At 41.1% G+C, this 19,318-nt stretch overlaps 1 protein-coding gene across 1 annotated transcript; it reads left to right on the forward strand.

Moving 5' to 3' along the window:
• The first annotated feature begins 13,151 nt into the window (after positions 1-13,151).
• On the forward strand, positions 13,152-13,989 carry gsx1 (GS homeobox 1). Its single transcript, XM_070917991.1, has 2 exons — positions 13,152-13,530; positions 13,637-13,989. Exons 1-2 carry the CDS (start codon positions 13,152-13,154, stop codon positions 13,987-13,989), a joined length of 732 nt encoding a protein of 243 aa, XP_070774092.1.
• Positions 13,990-19,318: the final 5,329 nt, after the last annotated feature.

A 19,318-nucleotide genomic window follows, 5' to 3' on the forward strand; every position in this document is an offset into this window, starting at 1 on the left:
ACGTACTATAACTGAGTCTAAAACAATAACTGCAACGGGTTGCTTACAATTACTGCTGTTAGTATTGACATTTCTGTGTGTCCATACATAAAGCTGAAAGTAAAATGTGTTAATATTCATCTAAGTGATACTTGTGCCTGTATTTATGTGTGTATGAGTCTTTTTAGATTGTGTAAAATGCAATGAAGTGCTATGAGTGCCAGAGGATTGTGGTTTGACATGATGACTGAGCCGATGATTCATTTTTGCAAGGTCTGACTCCTGTTTGGAGCTTCTTATGCAACACTCTGTTGAATAATACTTTTTAAATAGAGACACTCCTGCTTTCCACAAGGCCACTGATGGGAAATGATGTCTGAGTGTGAGGTATCTTGGGATGTTACACTTTAAACGGGAGAAAAGGAGGAAAATAATGGGAATGAAGGATGTAAAATGCATAGTAAACAAAATACACTATGGCATAAAAGTATATTGGATACAGGTTTCTTGCAAAGATTTGGTCCCTTCAACTTTTAAGGTGAATGGCAGTGAATAAATATGCCATGATAAAAGTGCTGCACTTGGTTTTAATGCATAAAGCTACATCCAGTATATTTAAATACTGTGGTGCTGTCAGGTGTTCTTCAGAACGTGCAATGTAGAAGGTAAAAACAATTCTTCGAGAACTGTCTAAAGTTGCTGGTATTTTCTTCAGGTAATTATTCTGATCCATGTGATCCATTCAGATGACCTGGGGACAAGTTTAAAAAAGATGTGCACACTGATAATATGCCCCAGAAAAGACTCATGAGATGCAAAGTGATGGTTATGTTGTCCTTAACCAGGCTGTAATACAGGGTGTGTAACGTGATGACAGCTTGAGCCTTACTGATGGAACAAAAAAGTATTTTTATCTTCTGCTCACAGAGAAACATACAGTAAAAACAAAGTCAATTCTGTGTCCTGGCCGTCTCAGTCAGCAGGTATTAAACCAGAGCTTCTCAACCTGTGGAAAGTACTGGAGCAACATGAGAGAAGGGCTGGAGATTATGCGATATGATTATTTATTGATTTTCAGCTGAATCATATCATGATGATGATGATGATGATCTTGGTCAAATCATCAACAGAAACGTGTTTCTGTGCCTTTATTTGAGAGTCGACAATTGACAGGTTATAAGAGGGGAGAGAGATGGAGAACGACATGCAACAAAGATCCAGATCCAGAATCGACCCGGGGATGCTGTGATTCATGGTCAGCCACCTGGGTTCATTACTATTTTTAGTTTTACACACACACAAAGAGTTTGGTGTCCTGTAATACATAAGAGTGGAATACAAATCATTGCTTTACAGTTTATTTTATATGTAATTTTGGGGACATTTGTCATTATGTGATCAACATAGTGTGATAATAACTTCAGGCATATCGTCAGTCAGCCCTACATGAGATCCAAGACTTTTTTATTTGAACAAATGAGAGATATTTCACTGTGGGCCATCTCATGAGAAAGTCATGTAATCTGCATGTTCACTACACATGTAGTTTGCATTCATTGTTAGTATTTAGGATGTTTTGTATGTTACTTTATTACTCCAATGATTACAGAACAGTTAGAAATGTTTTATATGTATTATGGTTTTATTTTTAATGTCGATTTTGTGCCTTTAATAATAATTTTGATTCTCTTAACATTGTTATTAATTGTAGTAGTAGTAGAGTTGGTAGTATAAGTAGTACTATTAGTATTTCTACTACTACTACTAACAGTATATCACCCTTGCGCATAAATGGCAATAGAGACCCACTAAGCAACATTAAGCAAGTATTTAAATTAAATTTAAAGGATATGCCCAGTGTCTCATTTGACTAATTCATTGATGGTGTATCTCCACCTGCTTCTGCCTCTGTGCCAGTGTCTAAATTTTGTGTGACGGAGGGGCTGAATGGTGATGTGTGACACACTCCTGATGAAAAATAACAGCGGCCCTCAGATCTGCACAACGGCTGATGAAGAATCACTGACTTTTATTGGTGCCGTATAAAAGGATGTGATGAAAGAGTCAAAGGCTGAGGGAGAGAAAGAGGGATTCAGAGGGAGGGGCGGAGGAGTGCAAAACAAGGCCCCATCCATCACACGAGTTGAGAAGACACATTCCAGTGCCCTTAGCAAGAGGATACATTCACTCAAAGTCACAATAGAGGGGGAATCTGGGAGAAGCTGGGAGGAGCACCCATCAATACACAACCTCACCCTTGGGCTCTCTGTGCGCACAAACTCAATGCCCCTTCCAGTCCAATTCAGTTCCCTCTATAAGCATGACAAATGTACATTTTGCTGCCGATGAATGCGTTCATACTCAAAACAACAAAACAGACGAAAAAACAAAATCACGGCATGGGTGCTAATAGTTAAAATTCTTAATTCCCCTTCTCTTCCTCCCTCTCTCTGTCTGTCGCTCTCATTAATCGGAGTTGGAGAAATTTGAGCTGGGGTTGTAGGATATCTCTGTCTGGCAGAGTTAGTGGGGATATTAGGGTGGAGGGAGCAGGTGATGGCTTTCTGGAGTGCACTCATTTACACTCCTCCCTTTCTCTCGCTGAGCAGCGTGAAGAGGTGGGAGAGATGAGGGGCCGCCTCCTCTCACTCCTGTGAGCTGCACCTGCCAGGGGTGAGAGGATCAATTGTGAACTCTGACCTTGTACCTTCCACAATGCCCAATTATTACCCATACCATGTAATATATACATCATATATTAAGGAAGGACAAAAAAAATTATATTTCTGGCATTAAAACCACATAGTTGTGCAGCTACAGAAACTATTTCCACAAGTGGAGAGCAAACAGGATGTAAACAAAGACAAATGTTAAACTGACCTATATTAAACCTACACTGTTTTCTCCATTGGACAAGATAAACATTGATCTAGATATTGTTAACCTGTTGCTGGTATTTGGCATCATAAAGTGATGATGTGAGTTCTTCAGTGGACTTGTAACTTATGCCTTCCACGACGCCCAATTACTACTCATACCACATATACAAAATACATTAAGGATGGAGGATTACACTTTCTAGATAAACATTAATCTAGATATTGTCTGTACAGTAAATAAGAAGCTATTGCCAGCAGCCGGTTAGCTTAGCTTAGCACAAAGACTGGGAACTGGGGGAAACAGCTAGCGTGGCTCTGCCAAGTACTAAGTAGTAAGCACTAGTTGAGCATAACCGCCTATAAAACCACAACGTGTAGTTTTTACACTGTAGTTTTTGTACAGATGAAACAAACAAGCCATAACCTGTTAATTAGTGAGCTTTGGATGTGCTGGTAAGTGGATTTTATTACCTTCGGACAGAACCAGGCTAGCTGTTTCCAGTCTTTATGCTAAGCTAAGCTTACTGGCTGCTGGGTATAACTTCATGTTTACCGTACAAATATGAGAGTGGTATTAATCTTCTCATGTAACCCTCGACAACAAAGCGAATAAGTGTATTTCCCGAAATGTCAAACTATTCCTTTAAGGTTGGACAAAATTATACATTTTCTGGCATTGCATATTCGCTATGCATAGATAACAGATTGTCCAAACAGTGAGAGAAACAGCTCTGATAACCTGTTGCTTGGATTTCCCATCACAATATGTAAACTGCTGTAGTTTTTACTTGACTGCTTCACTCCTCATCAGTGCCCAAGTGTTTTTCCCATCTTGTGTTCATCACAAAAAGTGTCCCAAAAAGGAGGCCTCTTTATTTTTTGGTGTCATACCATACAAATGGGTATTATTCAGAGTGCTGAGACCCATTTGGGGTTTTGTCAGGACTTAGAGTAGTGTGAAAGTTGGTGTCAGTGGACCCCTGGCCTAGCCCAGCTGAAAGCCAGTGTGTTAGTTTCTATGGTAATGAAGAAATAGTAACTACCTCCCAGCAGCGTCCCGCCGCGTGTCGCCTCCTGAATAGAGCGCATCTGCAGAAAACTGAGGGACTCTGTGAGATGGGCAGTGACCCGTCATCACACCGACTCGCACATATATGGTCATATATAGACATTGAATTAGCCTAAACCTCTTTTTCACACTGCTTACGTCATAACTCTTGAGAGAAAGTTGAGACTGAGCCATATATTCCCAGTTTAGTCAAAAGCAGTGTGTGAGACGGAGTGAAAAGCCGTCACAGAGGTCATTAGGATGAGGGGGGAGAAGTAAAGTGCAACAACCACAAAGTGGGGGGAACAAAATCAAACAAAAGCTGACTCCAAATCACAATGCCTGCAATAGAAAATTGAGAAGAAAAGAGGATATTGGGTTATGAAAATCATACAGAGGGTCTGTTCTTACTTATGCAAATTTTTCATTCATTGCCCTGAAAGTGTTACTTTCTCCCAGGACACAGACTCCATCCTTTCAAGAGTGGGTACAGTCTAATATTTAGAAAATGTAGCCCACCTCAACATTTAAAGCAAAAATGTATCTTCAGATTTCTCTGCATCGTATAGCTGAAAAGTGGACAGAATGACACAACAAGGGTTTAGTTTCAAAATGTCAAACTGTTAAGACGTTCGTGTCGACATTCAAACAATCGTGTCCCTAAGAAAATGAAAACAATCCCAAAACAATTGTGACATCTGAAAGGAGGCTAATGTGACATGAATGGAGAGGAAATGGGCCAAACCGCAGGAGGTCATTAATGAGAAAACCATAAACTTTAAGGAATCGCAGGGGTTTTAGAGTCTGCTTCCTTTAAGACTCTTTCCTGAAGCTCATCCTCCGCCTGTTTTTTAGACAAACACACTGAGAGTGAGGTAATAATGAACTGCTGAGCTGAAAATTGGTAAGTAATGGTTACATGAGTTGTTTCTGGAGTGTTTATCCCCCCCCATCCTCTCTCCTCTCTGACCTCCCTCCTCTCTAACCCTTACCCCCCTTGGTGGTTTCCCATGGGCCTCCAATTGATTCAATTAAGTGAACACACAAATACCATATGCTTAAAGATGTTTTTTCTCAACCGAGCACAGAACAACTTGGCAGCTGCAGCGTGTAAATACTTGATGCAGATACCAGTTTCCTTCGATATCTCTGTCCCCTTATCCTTTCGTCTTCAAATTAGCCGTCGAAGAAGACCTACTGGAGACATCAGAGCATTAAAAATGAAAACTCAGAGAGAAAAAAGTGGCATTGAACGAAGGGGAACGTGAATGAGGGGAGGATCAGAAAAGTAAAGCGGTGAAAAGGAGGGAGGAGTAGCGAGCCGCCATCAGAAGTTGTTCTGTGCCGTAATTCTGCTTTGTCTTCTCCACAATAAAGTCTCCTACTTGTTGGCCTACAGCATAACATTCGGGCGGAGAGAAATGAGGCAAACAGAACATAGCAAAAGACGCTTTGCATTCTTTCGCTTTTGTACTTGTGGGACTGTTCATGAAAGAGCAACAGACACAAAATAGGGAACAAAGGGGGCAGTGTGGTTGAAGGCACTATCACTGACATCCCCAGCACTTTGAACAACTTGTCAGCGCAGACACTGAAGCGACTGCATTCTGTCACATTTGTGTACAAACCCCTTGAAAGGGCTTGCTGACCTGCCCATATCCCTTTATTGGGGTTCAAATGGCAAGAGGCATTCATTGTGTCTGGGAGAGTTCATTAAATTCATTGGTTTGACCTGTTATTTCTAGGCCAAAAGTCTGCTGATTTGGAAAAATGTGAGTCAGCCATACGTAATAGCCTACTGACCTCCGCAGGGTAACAAACCCTTTTGAAGAGCATTTCAAGGCTTTTATATGAATAGGGTCAAAGGGGAGGTTTGAGACATATCTATAGCAGAACCAATGGATTTACATCAAAAGGGAATTTGAAATCATCCAAAGATATTTAGACCTCTAATGGCTCTGTGGAGTTTCTCTAACAATATTTTTGAGCAAAACCCAACTTCTAATTATTATTCATTCACGAGGAAAGTATGAGGATTGATGAAACTTTCATGTCAGAAGACACAGTTGGAGAATTCATCAGTTAACAAATGCTTTGTGTATCAGTATGAAGGACAGTGGTCGACAAGTGGTATTGCTTTGTACTGTTTGTCTCACTCTGAAGATAGAAAAGACGAGACTTCATGGAAGACATACTTGACCATTTTAGTTCCCATAACATCATCACATTTAGATGTAAATGGGCTCATTACAGAGGCCAGACTGTCAGGTTTGCATCTATTTCCCATTTATTCTTGTCAGGCCAGGCCCACAGCATGCATCTTTCTGCGGAACTATGCATGTAAAAAAAATTTAAACTCTTCAAACTCTCTGTTTGCCTTAAACAGAGCAACTTCCACTTGCATCTGCACTGTGATTATGTAAAACCACAAATGCTAAAAAGAGAATGGTAATATTAACCAGCCCAGTGATTTCTAGAGTCAGTCTTATTAAAATGTACAACCACAAATCAGAAAAGTTGGACGTAAATAAGTGTGAAGGTAATGTCAAGGTGGCTTTTGTAGAAAACATTGGATGACAATCGTATACAAAATGTCCAAAAATATTTGTTGCATTTACTATTTGTAAAAATGCAGGACCACATACTCAAACATAAAATTATTGTTGGCATAAAGGTCAAGATATTACTGTATTAGTCTTATATGTTTTTTGTTATGTTTCTTGGCCCTTTGTTGTTCCCATACACTGTATGTTTTCAGGCTGGAGACAGAGTTCAGTTTGGGTTTGGCCCAGCTCCCCAGCCTGCTCCATGATCTTGAAGAGAAAGTTAACACAAGAGTAGTGGATGCTACACCAAAGACGGTGCCTGTAGGAAGGACACAAAATGATGCATCTGTCGACTGTGTAGATGAACCCCGAGCACTTAGTAACTTGGTTTGTGCTCATTACATAATGTTATCATTATTTGTAATATACTGGTGTTTATATTATTTATATTACAATACTAAACTAAATTTTAAGTTCTGTCAGGCTTCGACAGTGTGTCAGGCCAAAAAAGTAAAAGTAAGAGCTAACCTGTAGGATTAAACAAGAAGATTTCTGAAATGTGCTGCTCAGTTTGCCAGACGAATCTTGGGACAGGTAGTGTATATCACAACTGAAACATTTGCTTTTGCGCTGACCTCCATTGTCGAGCAGTTCAAACTTGGTTTAGAGGTGTGGCGAGGAGACTGGGATTAAGAGACCAGAAAACTTAACATGGAGTGAGCGATGCCTAATCACTGAACTGCATGACGCAGCAGATCTGCACAGTAGCTCCCAACATTTATTCCTTTGCTGCATTTGCTTGCTGGTTAACTTGTGACCACATGAAAAAAAGAAACTCTGCTCAAACTACAACCAACACCAAGCATTCATTTATAACATTACTGAGTGGACCTCCATCCACAACATGGCTCAGATATTTGTTTTTCCCTAATTATTAGTGATTCGTTAACTATGTTCAGTCGTGATTTTCTCAGTGAGGTTATCAGAGCTCAGACTGTCATAGCTGCCATAGCTGTGAGGTCGCACCTAGCAACAGCACTTGACCTGGACTCAATCACATCAGAGAGGCTCTACACGGCAGACTGAGGCTTTAATTCAGCAGCCAGATTCACTATCAGGGGAGAAATCATGGGAAACACAAAGTAAAATGCTAATATAAAAAGAAAAACCTCTGAATGAACCAAACTTTTAACCATTTCAGTTACATCAATGCTTTTTACTGTTTTCTTGTGAGTCATTTCTCCTAATTAGGAATAGTTGTATAATGTGCTTGTGTACATGCTGTCTGAACTTGCTGTCTGAACTGCAGATCCATGCTGCTTGTGAGTTTTATTCCATTTGCATGAAAATGTGAAAAGTGGCGCATCATGTTAGGTAGTTTTCTTAAACATTTTCATTTGCAAAACTAAATGTAAGTACAAGAATTAGTAGTGAATTGTAATGTATGTATGTTGTTTCAATTTTGTTTTGCTTATTGCACATTTACTTTTTCATAATCACACCTATGATCCTTCTGCGCTGTGGGACTTTGTCTTCTCTGATGGATCTCCATGATGGAGGTTGCTAGGAGATTTTTACGAAGCACCTCAATGAGCTGCAGCTCAGACTTGTGTCAGCATGACATATGATCCATCATTTGTCATATTTGTCATATAGTGTGGCCTCTCTCTAGTCAGTGGAAGAGTTTTTAAGTTGAAGTGTGTGTGCTAAATGTACTGAAGCCTATTTGTGAATATATAAACACAAGAAACTGAGGCAGCAAAGAGCAGCTCACTGACTTAGTATCAGTGATTGAATCTTGTGTCTGTATCTGGTGATATTGACTTGTAATATCAAACTGGTAAAGATGATAGTGACAGTGCTCAGGTCACTGATGATTAGAGGGTGTATTATTAGGTGGCTCTGCTTTGTATTGTTAACTGGGTTTGCAGCTAAGTGGCCACAGTTCAAATAATCAGAGAGCACATAAATAACACAGACACAAACATTATGAAGGAAGGGACAGAGAATTATGATAAATCAAAATGATTTACTATATATCGTTGCTTTGAATGTGGCACTTGTAGAGGACACTTGTGGAGACTCATGTCCCAGTTGTGTTGTCTGAAATTTAAAAAGAAGGAAAAAAACAGGATCTTCATGTTATGATGAAACATTTTGTGACCGCCATCAACCATAATGAGTTTACTTTGTCCACCGCAGATCAGACAACCTCCTACACACCTATTTTCACCACTTCCATTAGCGTATGTCATCATTCTAGTTTGCTCTCCTTTTGTTTTTTCTTTATTTTTTTGACTGAAATAAACACATTGAGTTAAATAAGAAAAACCTTAAAATAATCTAAAAATAGCTTTTAAAAACAGTCTTCTGCGCCTCCTCTTCAGAGGGACCTGAAGCTTCAGAAGTTGCCTGCATTGTGATTTAGACGCAGCAAATAGCACTCAGGAATTTTGCAGCTATGAACTTTAACACTGCTCTGAGTTCTGTTCTGGCATTAAGTATTTACAGAGCTATAATTTCTGTGACTTTCTGTAGCAGCCATCCCTCTGGTGAAACGTCTCAATCCCTGCTATTCTTGAAAAAATAAAAACATTTCAGCCAAACCTGACCACAACAAATAATGTTTGGGTGTCAAAACAACTAATAAAAAGAGCTTGTGTTTTGTAGTTTTAAAAGAGAGTCCCTCCTGTTAGCCCCTTAACAAACCAAGTCCTGTATTTGTGCACAAGCCAGACACTAACTGACAAATCCAAAATAAACCCTTTGAATTCAGTTCTGATCCTAGTCTCTTCTCAATGGAGTTAACTGTCAAAAAAGTCAGAATTAATCAAAGTAATAGTGAACCAAATTTACACCGGCAAAAACATAATATAAATTTGAGGCTTTTTCACACCAACTTTTTGAATTTTACTGGTATTTGTAAGCAGTCCTGTCACAAAACAAGTAACTGTTGTGGGAGAGAGAGATTGGGATCATAAAAAAGTCCACAGAGCTAGAATCATGAAGCTTTGTGCTTTCAAACAATGTACAGTTTGTCAAGGTGAAGTGAGGAATCAACAACATTACCAACAAGTATTTGGGCAGATGCCTGTTAACTATAACAATTTAACACTGAAGAGGATAAAAACCACATTTTCAAACACAACACATTAAATAATATTTTAAAAAACTGAACATCTGAAAACAATTTATTGTGTGATTTGCTGGATGCCATGTTTCTTGTGACTTTAGTTAAAGCAAAAATGCTGTTTGATCTGTATAATTATGAGGCCATCCTGAGTTAAGCAGCACTTTTACATAATTATCATCTTGAAATTGTCACTTAAATATCTCCTCATCCCAAAATAATCACGGAAACGCTTCCACTTTCTAGATATCATCAGTCACTGTTCAGCCTGATAAAACACATTAAAGTTATTTAATCCCTTCTATTTACAACAAACAACGTTTGAGCATTTAGATTCCTCTGGTTCACTCAAGTTCACCTGTAGAGCCTTATATCTGTCACATTATGGTACCTCAGCTGACTGCATCTCTTTGTCAGTCTGCCTGTCTCTTAAGGATTCATTAGTCCCTATAGACTCCAGCAGCCTAAACATATTGCACCATTCAGCTGGTGCTTATGTGTCATCTGTTATCTATTGGACTGGTGTTTCTGGTGAGCATATGAATGATAATCAGGCCTTTGTGTGTACTTAGAGGTGCAGCAGGATCTGCAGTCTGTGATGTTGCCTCAGGGGGAGATTAGGAGGGGCAGCCGGCCCTCTGTGTCACGTTGACAGTCACAGCGCCCATCCACGGCTGGGCCAAACCCCACTGGGACCTTAAATCCTGTTACACTGTCAGCTAAAACCATCATTTGTATTAGAGATGTGTGGGTGTTTAAGTGTGTGTACGTATTAAGTAAGGGGGGATAGTGTCTTAAACTATGAATTATTCATACCAAAAAGAAAAGGAGATATTGACTACATCTCCATAAACAGACTGCTCTCTTTATGTCATCAGGCACGAGATCTTTGAGTATAATTGCATAAAAGCCCCTGAAAATGTGCTTCTCCAACGGCACAGCAGGCACTGGTCAGTGTTATCATCATGGATGAACTTGAGTGATGGCAATTGTTCCAACTTAATATCTTATAAATAATTTACTATTTCAGGGATTGCTTTCCCCCCTATCAAACATTAACGTTAAGAAGCTTTACCAACCCACAGCTGTATGCTAGTTACTGAACACACTGAGCTGAGCTGAATTAGTCTGGTTCATTGGTTTGTGAGGGAAAACACAGATATGGATGTGATGATACATGAACCTTATCATAAGTGGCTATAAATGTATTCTTTTTTTTTTTTTTAGCTTGAAACTACAGCAAAAAAAAAATGTAATCGAGTTGTTGTAATGTGAGTGGGCTATTTCCCTCCATTATTTATCTCAGTAACAAGTAATTATGGAGAATGAGATTCTTTGCACTTCTGGCCCGCGCCTCCAGAGGGAGGTCAAAACTATTTGTCAGTCTCCAGTTGGGATTGCAAATTAGGATGAGCCTCCCTGCGTGACGACCCATGAAACCTCTATTCCTATCCACGGGGTGACTGCTGTACATAATTTGAAAATTAGGGCCTTTGATAACATCTTTATGTTAAGCAATACATCAAGCTGCCACCGCCATGCAGGCTATCTGCCGCTGTAAAAAAAACAAAAACACATTTTGCCCATTTAATTTTGAGTTTAAGCACAACTCTTCATGAGAATAATAGCGCTTTTAACGCATGATGAAAACATGTCATTAACGTATTACCTCATTAAGAATCGGAATAAAAGCGATAGATTTGTATTTACAGGTTTCAGAGGGTGCAACAAGATTGACAGACTAGTTAATGGCTAATTCCTGGCAGGAAATGAAAGGATAGACGAATAAAAAAAAATGAAAATGGCTCTCGCAGATATAACAGTCATTCGGGCAGATATTTTGTCTCGTTAAAGGGTTTAACTGCTCCTAATTTGTACCTACTTTAATGGCGCCGCCTAATTACAGGTCTGGCCTTTATGGAAGATTAGTGGTGTGAAGCTGAGCGCATTAGGCCTCTTTTATGAGGAGAAAACAGATAGCATCACACCGCCATGTTTTGGAGCTGAAGAGCTACATCGCTGGACGTGACAATTTGTGGGAAATAATGCCCAAAGCAGATGACATGTAAACAATAAACCTCAACAGACGAATTAAACAGGCTCACCCCAAATAGGCTGGTTTAACTCCAGGACGTAGCTTTGCAATAACTTTGTGTGATGATCATTGTCGAACATAACGTCGCGAGGCCTACGTGTATGATGTCATATTTATCTTTAAGTTTAAGGCATCAACAGGCTACTTTTTGTGTGAGAGAAGAAAATTAAAAACTCGGAGGGAGAGAAATCACAGTCCACTATTTACTCACACATTACGGGTCCCGTCCCTTTGAAGGTCTTGTTCAGAGAGCCTTAAAGTGAAAGAAAATGTTTTCCTATTACTTAATTCAATCAGAGCGCGAGGCGGGGGCTTCACGCGCCGCGCACTGGGCTCCTCTATGACAGAGTCGCCTTTGTTGCGTCTATCCGCCGCTGTCACACACTTTAATTCGACTCTCTTTCTCTCTCATTGAAAACCCTCCACAATGACATTCAATAAGGGCCGCAGAGTGAAAACCTGGTTATTTTTACATATTCTTTCCCCCGACTCGGCAGGGGCCCGAGCAAAGGAATTAATCACTGCTCTTTAACAGCACTGCCTTCAGGCAATGACTTGTCCCTTTTTTTGTGCCCAGAAATGACACATTAACCTTAAAATGGATATGCATAAACTTTACATTCAGCTGTTGCGTTTCTGTTTGCGCTCAACACTGTCAGTAAAGTAGCCACACAAGTGCAGATGAAGAAGAGCTGTCACACAAATAATTAACCACAGCTACACACACACACACACACACACACATACAAACATGAATAGAGGAAGCGTGTGTTGGGAAAAAACAGCGAGGCGAAAGTTAAAGACATGTGCAGCTGATAATAAGTTTGACTGTCTCACCAGAATCATGCATAATGAACGTTTAATTTAGAAAGAAACGACGGGAGTTGGTTCTGTAACGTGCCTGCTGTTATTGATAATAAATGTACATTAACAGTCGCAAACATCCCTGAAAGTTTTCACGACTGTTTCTCCTTCTCTCCCGGGTTGCACAGACACTATTAAGACTAGAACTCATGCACGCACAGACCTAATAGGCTGCTTCATGTCTAAGACAAAACTTGAATACACGTACTGGCTTTCCGAATGTGACAGAAACGTTTTCTCTCGCAAATCTAAGCTCTGCTCTATGATAAAATGAGAGTGATGATAAAAGGGAGAATGGGCAGTACCGCCTCTTGCGGCGTGGGTGGGGCTGACAAGAATAGACTACATTATGCAGTTCATTTAGTTAACAAGTGAAATAATGGGGAAGCGTGCAGTGGGAATGCCGAGAGAAAGGCACAAAACCCTATTGAGAGCTCTTGGCCGCTTACAGCGTAACCGTCACATGGCCGAACCGAGTCCACGGCGGCTATTTAAGGGGCGTCAGTGCGCCTTCAGCACCACTTCGCTGTCCACCGTCCCGAGGAGAGCAGGCTCACACAGCGCCGCGCCGGCTTCAACTTCAACCACGCTCAGCAACTCGTTTGCAAACATGCCGAGGTCTTTTCTCGTGGATTCCTTGATTTTAAGGGAGGCCAGCGACAAAGGGAACGAGAACCACCCACCTTTATTCCCGTACGCCGTGCACTCGCCGCACCACCCGCACGGGCTGCCGGGCTCCTGCCACTCCAGGAAGGCCGGGCTGCTGTGCTTCTGTCCGCTGTGCATGACCGCGTCCCAGCTCCACCCGTCACCACCGACACTGCCGCTCCTCAAGGCGTCTTTCTCTCCCTTCAGCTCACAGTACTGTCACTCAGCTCTGTCGAGGCAACACACTTCATCCAACAGCGTCAACCTCAGCCACGGACCGGGGATTTACCAAGCTGCGTACTCAGTCCCAGACCCGCGACAGTTCCACTGCATCTCCATCGGTGAGTAGAGGCTGCTTTAACGTTTGAACCAGTGCACAAAGCCACATCTCACCTGTTTTCATTATATCGCTGTGGCTGACGATCCTGTTCTCTCTCATCTCAACAGAAAACAGCAACAGCAAACTTCAGAGCAGCAAGCGCATGCGCACAGCCTTCACCAGCACACAACTTTTGGAGCTGGAGCGAGAGTTCACCTCCAACATGTACCTCTCCAGACTGAGGCGCATCGAGATCGCCACATACCTGAACTTGTCCGAGAAACAGGTGAAAATCTGGTTCCAGAACCGCAGAGTGAAGCACAAAAAGGAGGGCAAGAGCAGCGGCCAAAGGACTGGATCACATAACTGCAAATGCTCGTCCCTGTCAACCGCGAGGTGCTCGGAGGAAGAGGAGGATGACATTCCCATATCTCCCTCCTCGTCCGAAAAGGAGGACGTGGACCTGTCCGTCTCCCCCTGAACTCTCCCCTGCCTCCCTCCGAAAGATTTTGGTCCTCATGATTTTGAATACAGCCAAAAAAACAGACTGATCCACTTGTGTTCAGTCGTCTGTACATAGAAAGAGAATATTTAATCAGGGAATTGCCCTGAATTATTGTAAAGCTGTATACATGTTGTACGTTTTGTATGTAGTTTTTTTCTGAAAACGGTCCATTTGTTGTTGCCAATCCGATGACTATGGGAGGCATATTTGTAAAGACAAACCCAAATGACAAAAAAAAAAAACAATAGCAACATTGTTTATTAGTATTTTGGGGGAGACAGTATTTTGTATACATGGTAACTTCTGGTTAGACTCATTCTGTGTGGATGGATGTGACTTCAAATATGGAAAGCTGGAGAGAAATTCCCTCGATGTCACATCGTTGAGATCACTCTGAAATTATATCTTCAGTGTAATTGAAAAATATTTATTTATTTAAAAATGTTGATACTTAAATAAAAATATTTCTGAGCGGCAGACTACGTTGTCCTGTGAGTTAAATATTTTGGTCTTTGCGCACCACTGAGTGCGCACAGTGGCGCGCGTAAACTCGGGCTAATATTAGTAGTTTGGACATTGAATTGTGTATATAAAAAAAAGGGTGCTGTGAGAGGACAATCAGATAATGACAAATACTGTGTGATAGTCTTTGGTCCAAATGGTAACATGAATTACATCTTCACACATTTAGACTCTCCCTGGCTGCACTGTACGTGGCAACATGTGCAGTGCATTACTTCAGGCGTAAGACTCAGTTTCTTTGCAATTTAAAATATGCATATTTAATATTCTCTTACATGAAGGTAAAGCTGCTGTGCGCAAGAGGTGTTTGGTGTCCATGAGAAGAAGACCAACAGAGTGATTGACAAGGTTCATACATTTTTGCTGAAAGGGAGAAGAGAAAAGCAGTAACACTCCAGACAAACAACATGTGCTTGTGTATCTACAAGGAGCACATTAGGCCACATGAGCTGAACTCCATCCTGTGCGAGTAAATCAAATGCTCAATAATCTTTATCACTCAGAGGTGATGAAGACATTGTGTTGGGGTCCCTTTATATGTTTTCCCCGAGGGACACTCAACGCAGATATCGCTGCCTGCCCCGTTGGAGCTCTTTTCAAGTTTCATCCCAGCTGAAATGATCCGTCTCGTGTGACTGAGTTAATAATCACTGTGGCTGTACAATGGTGCCTCAGGAGTGTGCATATCTTAAGATATCGATCTAACATGAAAATAAATGAGGAAAAGACACAGTTTGGTGTCCATGACCCATATTGTTCTTATTGTTAACGCACCAGTGTGCTCCAGTTTATCGTCGGTTTTATGAGCTCCAGGTGTGTTATAGACCTAATTCAAGCCTCTTCAGCTCAGCCAGTATTATTCTTATTAGGAAAAACATAATCATTATTTAGCATATAATGTGATTTTTATGGCAAATAATTAAATCCACAAAATGAAACCGTATGCCAAATCAAATAATACGCAGCATCCTCAAACATAAATTCAGTCTTTTAGGCAAAATACTTGTGTAGGCTTTTCTGGTTCAAATTAATCTAAAGAGTGTATGTGTATATTTTTTTTTGTTAAAAAGTTAAAAATATGCCGTCTGGTCACTAAAACATCTCCAAAAAGACCAAACCAGGAGTTTGGCGTATAGTTCCAGTTTTGTTCGCCTGTTTTACGCACCGCTACAGCTGCTCTCTGACTGAGGCTTTGGTTCTTAAAATTATATTTCTTATGTTGAATAGACTTTAAATTATATTTGCTTCCTTAGAAACGCATGTCTCCACTTTTTTAAAGGGAGTAAAAACTGTTCTTAAATTTCGTACGGCACATTATCTGCATCAGTGTGCCTTTTTTGGATGTGAAGTTTCACTTGTAAACTTTCACTTAATTGTTCACTTAACCATTTTAACAAAACTCTAATATTTGCATTTGTTAAGATATGGGATTAGACTATTTTGTTAATTGCACCATAGAGCCCCATTTTGCTCACAACGTCCTCTGCAAAGCGCCCTTTATCCATTCAATAGCCCGGGGGTATGCGCCCTGGGGGAGCTTATACGCTCGGTGCTCCAAATGCTCAATTTATTTATTCTTAATTTTGTGCCGATCAATTCATTGAAGCAAAAAGGACTACGGTGTCTTTTTAAAAAGAAGAAAAGGGAATTGTGGACGTAACCTTGACGGAGCTGAGGAGAGGGCTCCCCTGACGCTGGAGAGCCGCTTGAGTCAACAGGCGCCCATCTAGCAGACTCGCCCTTGTCTTTATTCTGGCTAATTTTTTATTTACGGCTTTTCTTTGACATGTCTCTTATCTATCAGATTAAAAGAACAGCTTGTAACAAATCAGTCTGCACGATTTACAACAGCATTAAAAGGGGACAAAGGGAGCAGGCAGTCAGTACCTGAGAGTCTGGTAGACGGCGCGGCGCTGCAGCTGATTCGATGGTTTGAAAATACGCACGAAACAAAATACTTGAATCCTGAAAAAGAGCCTTTGTACGTTTCTTTAGAAATCAAGCAATTCTGCATGACAAAGGACAATTAATAAGCCGTCTTTTCACGACCAGCAGCTGGTTTCCCCGTCAAGGAAAGTTGGAAAAAATTCAGACTGAATGCGCGCAAAAGCCCTTTGCGCGCAGACAGCAACCCAAGGTGACCCATTTGGCACAGTTAAAATAACCAAGCCGAGGTAAAAGCGAGGGAACTGTCAAAAACATTTAAGCTGAAATATCTTGAAATTGCAAATCCCTTTATGTGGAGGGACGCTGCCGATGTGGGTTAGTCGTACAAAGGAGGTGGTTAAGTTGGAGAGGCTTTGGAAACGGACACGTGGCTTCTCAATGAGAGCTCTTTTGGACCCGCGTGGCTTGCTGAGGCACTGCACATTCAACTACTTTAAACTTATCCAGCTTAGTAAATGTGTGTATTAAACCTCACATGTTAACCTACTAACTTTAACACAACAGTTTATAAACTTTTAAACACTTTAGTACATTTATAACGTGTTTGTTTACTCGTTTTTAAAGGACACATGGCTGCTGCTCCAGGCTTCCAGCCTCGCTTGTGAATGTGGAGTACTGAGTTATTGTTGCAAGAGGGGAGACTATTTTCAAGAGGATGTTTTTTTAAACGAGCATTTAATGGTTTAATGCACTTTTATCTTCACATTTCATTACTTTATGATGTGTGGAGGCGTTTTTTTATTTTACGAACAGCTGTTTTTTTTGCCAATAAATAGTCTACAGACTACTGATATAAACATAGAAATGTGAGCATGTTTGTGTGAATTGAAAAAGGTTTTACTTTTGCAGTAACATCAGGAGGGCAGCCTAATATGAGGTGTGTTTGTAGTCTGTGTAACAGGTATTGTTCTGCTATTTTGGCACAGCTTCATCCAAACAACTCGACCTGCTCCGGTGGACTGGAAACAGTTTCAGTTGCTCTCGGTGTTTCCTTTTTTTTTTTTTTAAATGGCTGCGGTTAAAGTGGTGAAAATGGAGCAGCAACATGTTTCATTACGGAGCTGTTAGTGGAGACAAAGTGTGTTGAGCCTGCTCAAGTGGCGGGGAAGGAAACCGCTCGCCTTTGCCTTGAACTCCGACTGTTTTCTGCTGCAACATTTGAACCCATTCAGCTGTATATAATCTGTTTAACAGCTAATCAGTAATGTAAGATGAAGGACTGGCACGCAACTCCACTTCTCCTCAGCCCCCCCCCCCCCCCCCCCCCACCTCTAATTGAATATTCAACGCGCGCACCGTGCTCTGCTTGCCTTTTTCAATGTGCTGGGAATACGCCTTTTTAATTCTCGGCCCATACACAAGCAGTGTCAGAGGTCGGGAAATAATGAACTGAGCAGACATGGAAGTGACCTCTGCAAGCGCCACCGCTGCTCCAGAATGAATGCTTCTGAATGGGAGTTTGGACAAAATATTAAATGTGACGTTTGGATAAAATTACAGTGGATTTTTTGTACTATTGTTTGTCGCCTTCAGTCAGCCCACATGTGAACATGAACTTTAGGCTCGAAGACTGGAAAACTGGGAATAAGAGGCCTACCTGGTCACTGAGGTAAAATAAATAAACAAACAAACACACCTCAATTTCTTGTTACTGTAGCAAGTAACAATACAGTAGGGACAATAAATAAAGATATGTGATAAAAATAAAGATAAATAGTACTTCTTGCACCATGTCTTCCACTCTGTATTAGTGGTCTATTTATTTTTTTCAAGACAAACACTTGTTGTGCATCACGACTTGTGAGTCCTAACTGTGTGTATCCTAAAGTGTTTTTTTGTGTGTGTGTTTTAGGAAACAGCAGAACTGTGATGTATCGCTCTGTAGTGTGGCGGTGATTGAATCACGCAGTTTAAAGTCAGAATGTATTTTGAGAAGTACGACAGAGAGGCAAGCGCAAGATCTTTGGTGAGGGGAAACCACACGCACGCACTCGGCGCGCACAACCCACGCGTACACACACACACACACACACACACACACACACATAGACGCGAAACATATTGGGGCACGGTCCACAGAGCGGTGGCGTCTTCTGTCTGCAGATAAAGACAGCACAAGTGTGTATGAGGTGTACCTGGAGCAGACTTCACTGTCTCCAGCAGGTCTGTCAGTTTGTCCCGCAGCCTCGTGGCTCGCTCAGATGTGCAGTGTGGAGCAGCAGCGTCACCTGGTGGCACAGACCAGAGCTGGTTGATTAAACTGCACGTGCATGCTTTGAAGAATCCTGTTTTATATAAACAACATTTTCCCTGTAGCCTACGGTTTTATTTTTGTATAGTAAAATATCCCAGACAGGAACAAAAAAGCAGGCATGCTGCTATAGAGGTCATCCACACCACATGTAACTGGGTGCACAATCACATCTGATCTCCAAAGAGCCCCATGAGTCTTGGGGGGGCCCCTTGATTATCCTCATTCACACAGCAGCACCACAACCTCTTTTATATGGCCCCTCTCAATGAGCTGCTGTCTGAAGGAATCTATGAAAGTTATGAAATTCTCAGAAGCAGAGAGAGAAGCATTTCAATCTAAAACCGTGTTGTGAAATTTAACATATGATATGATGCGTTGTTTGAGTTAATAACAGTTGGACTATCAAAGCAGACAGCCACCATCTTTGAATGTGTATAACTTGTGTCCATATGCGTTGGCTAAAAGAAGTGTAAAGCAAAGCTTTGAACAGAGGGAGAACAGACACACGTCCAGAGGAATATTAATAACCTGAGTCATTTCTATTGTCCAGTATAAATCCTGTTTCACTCAGAAAAAATCACT

The sequence above is a fragment of the Enoplosus armatus genome, chromosome 13 (assembly GCF_043641665.1).
Source record: "Enoplosus armatus isolate fEnoArm2 chromosome 13, fEnoArm2.hap1, whole genome shotgun sequence".
NCBI classification, from domain to species: Eukaryota; Metazoa; Chordata; class Actinopteri; order Centrarchiformes; family Enoplosidae; genus Enoplosus; species Enoplosus armatus.

Coding starts and splice junctions, on each gene's coding strand:
- gsx1 (XM_070917991.1), top strand. CDS start 13,152: ATGCCGAGGTCTTTTCTCGTGGATTCCTTGATTTTAAGGGAGGCCAGC. Junction 13,531..13,636: donor GTTCCACTGCATCTCCATCG/GTGAGTAGAGGC, acceptor TCATCTCAACAG/AAAACAGCAACAGCAAACTT.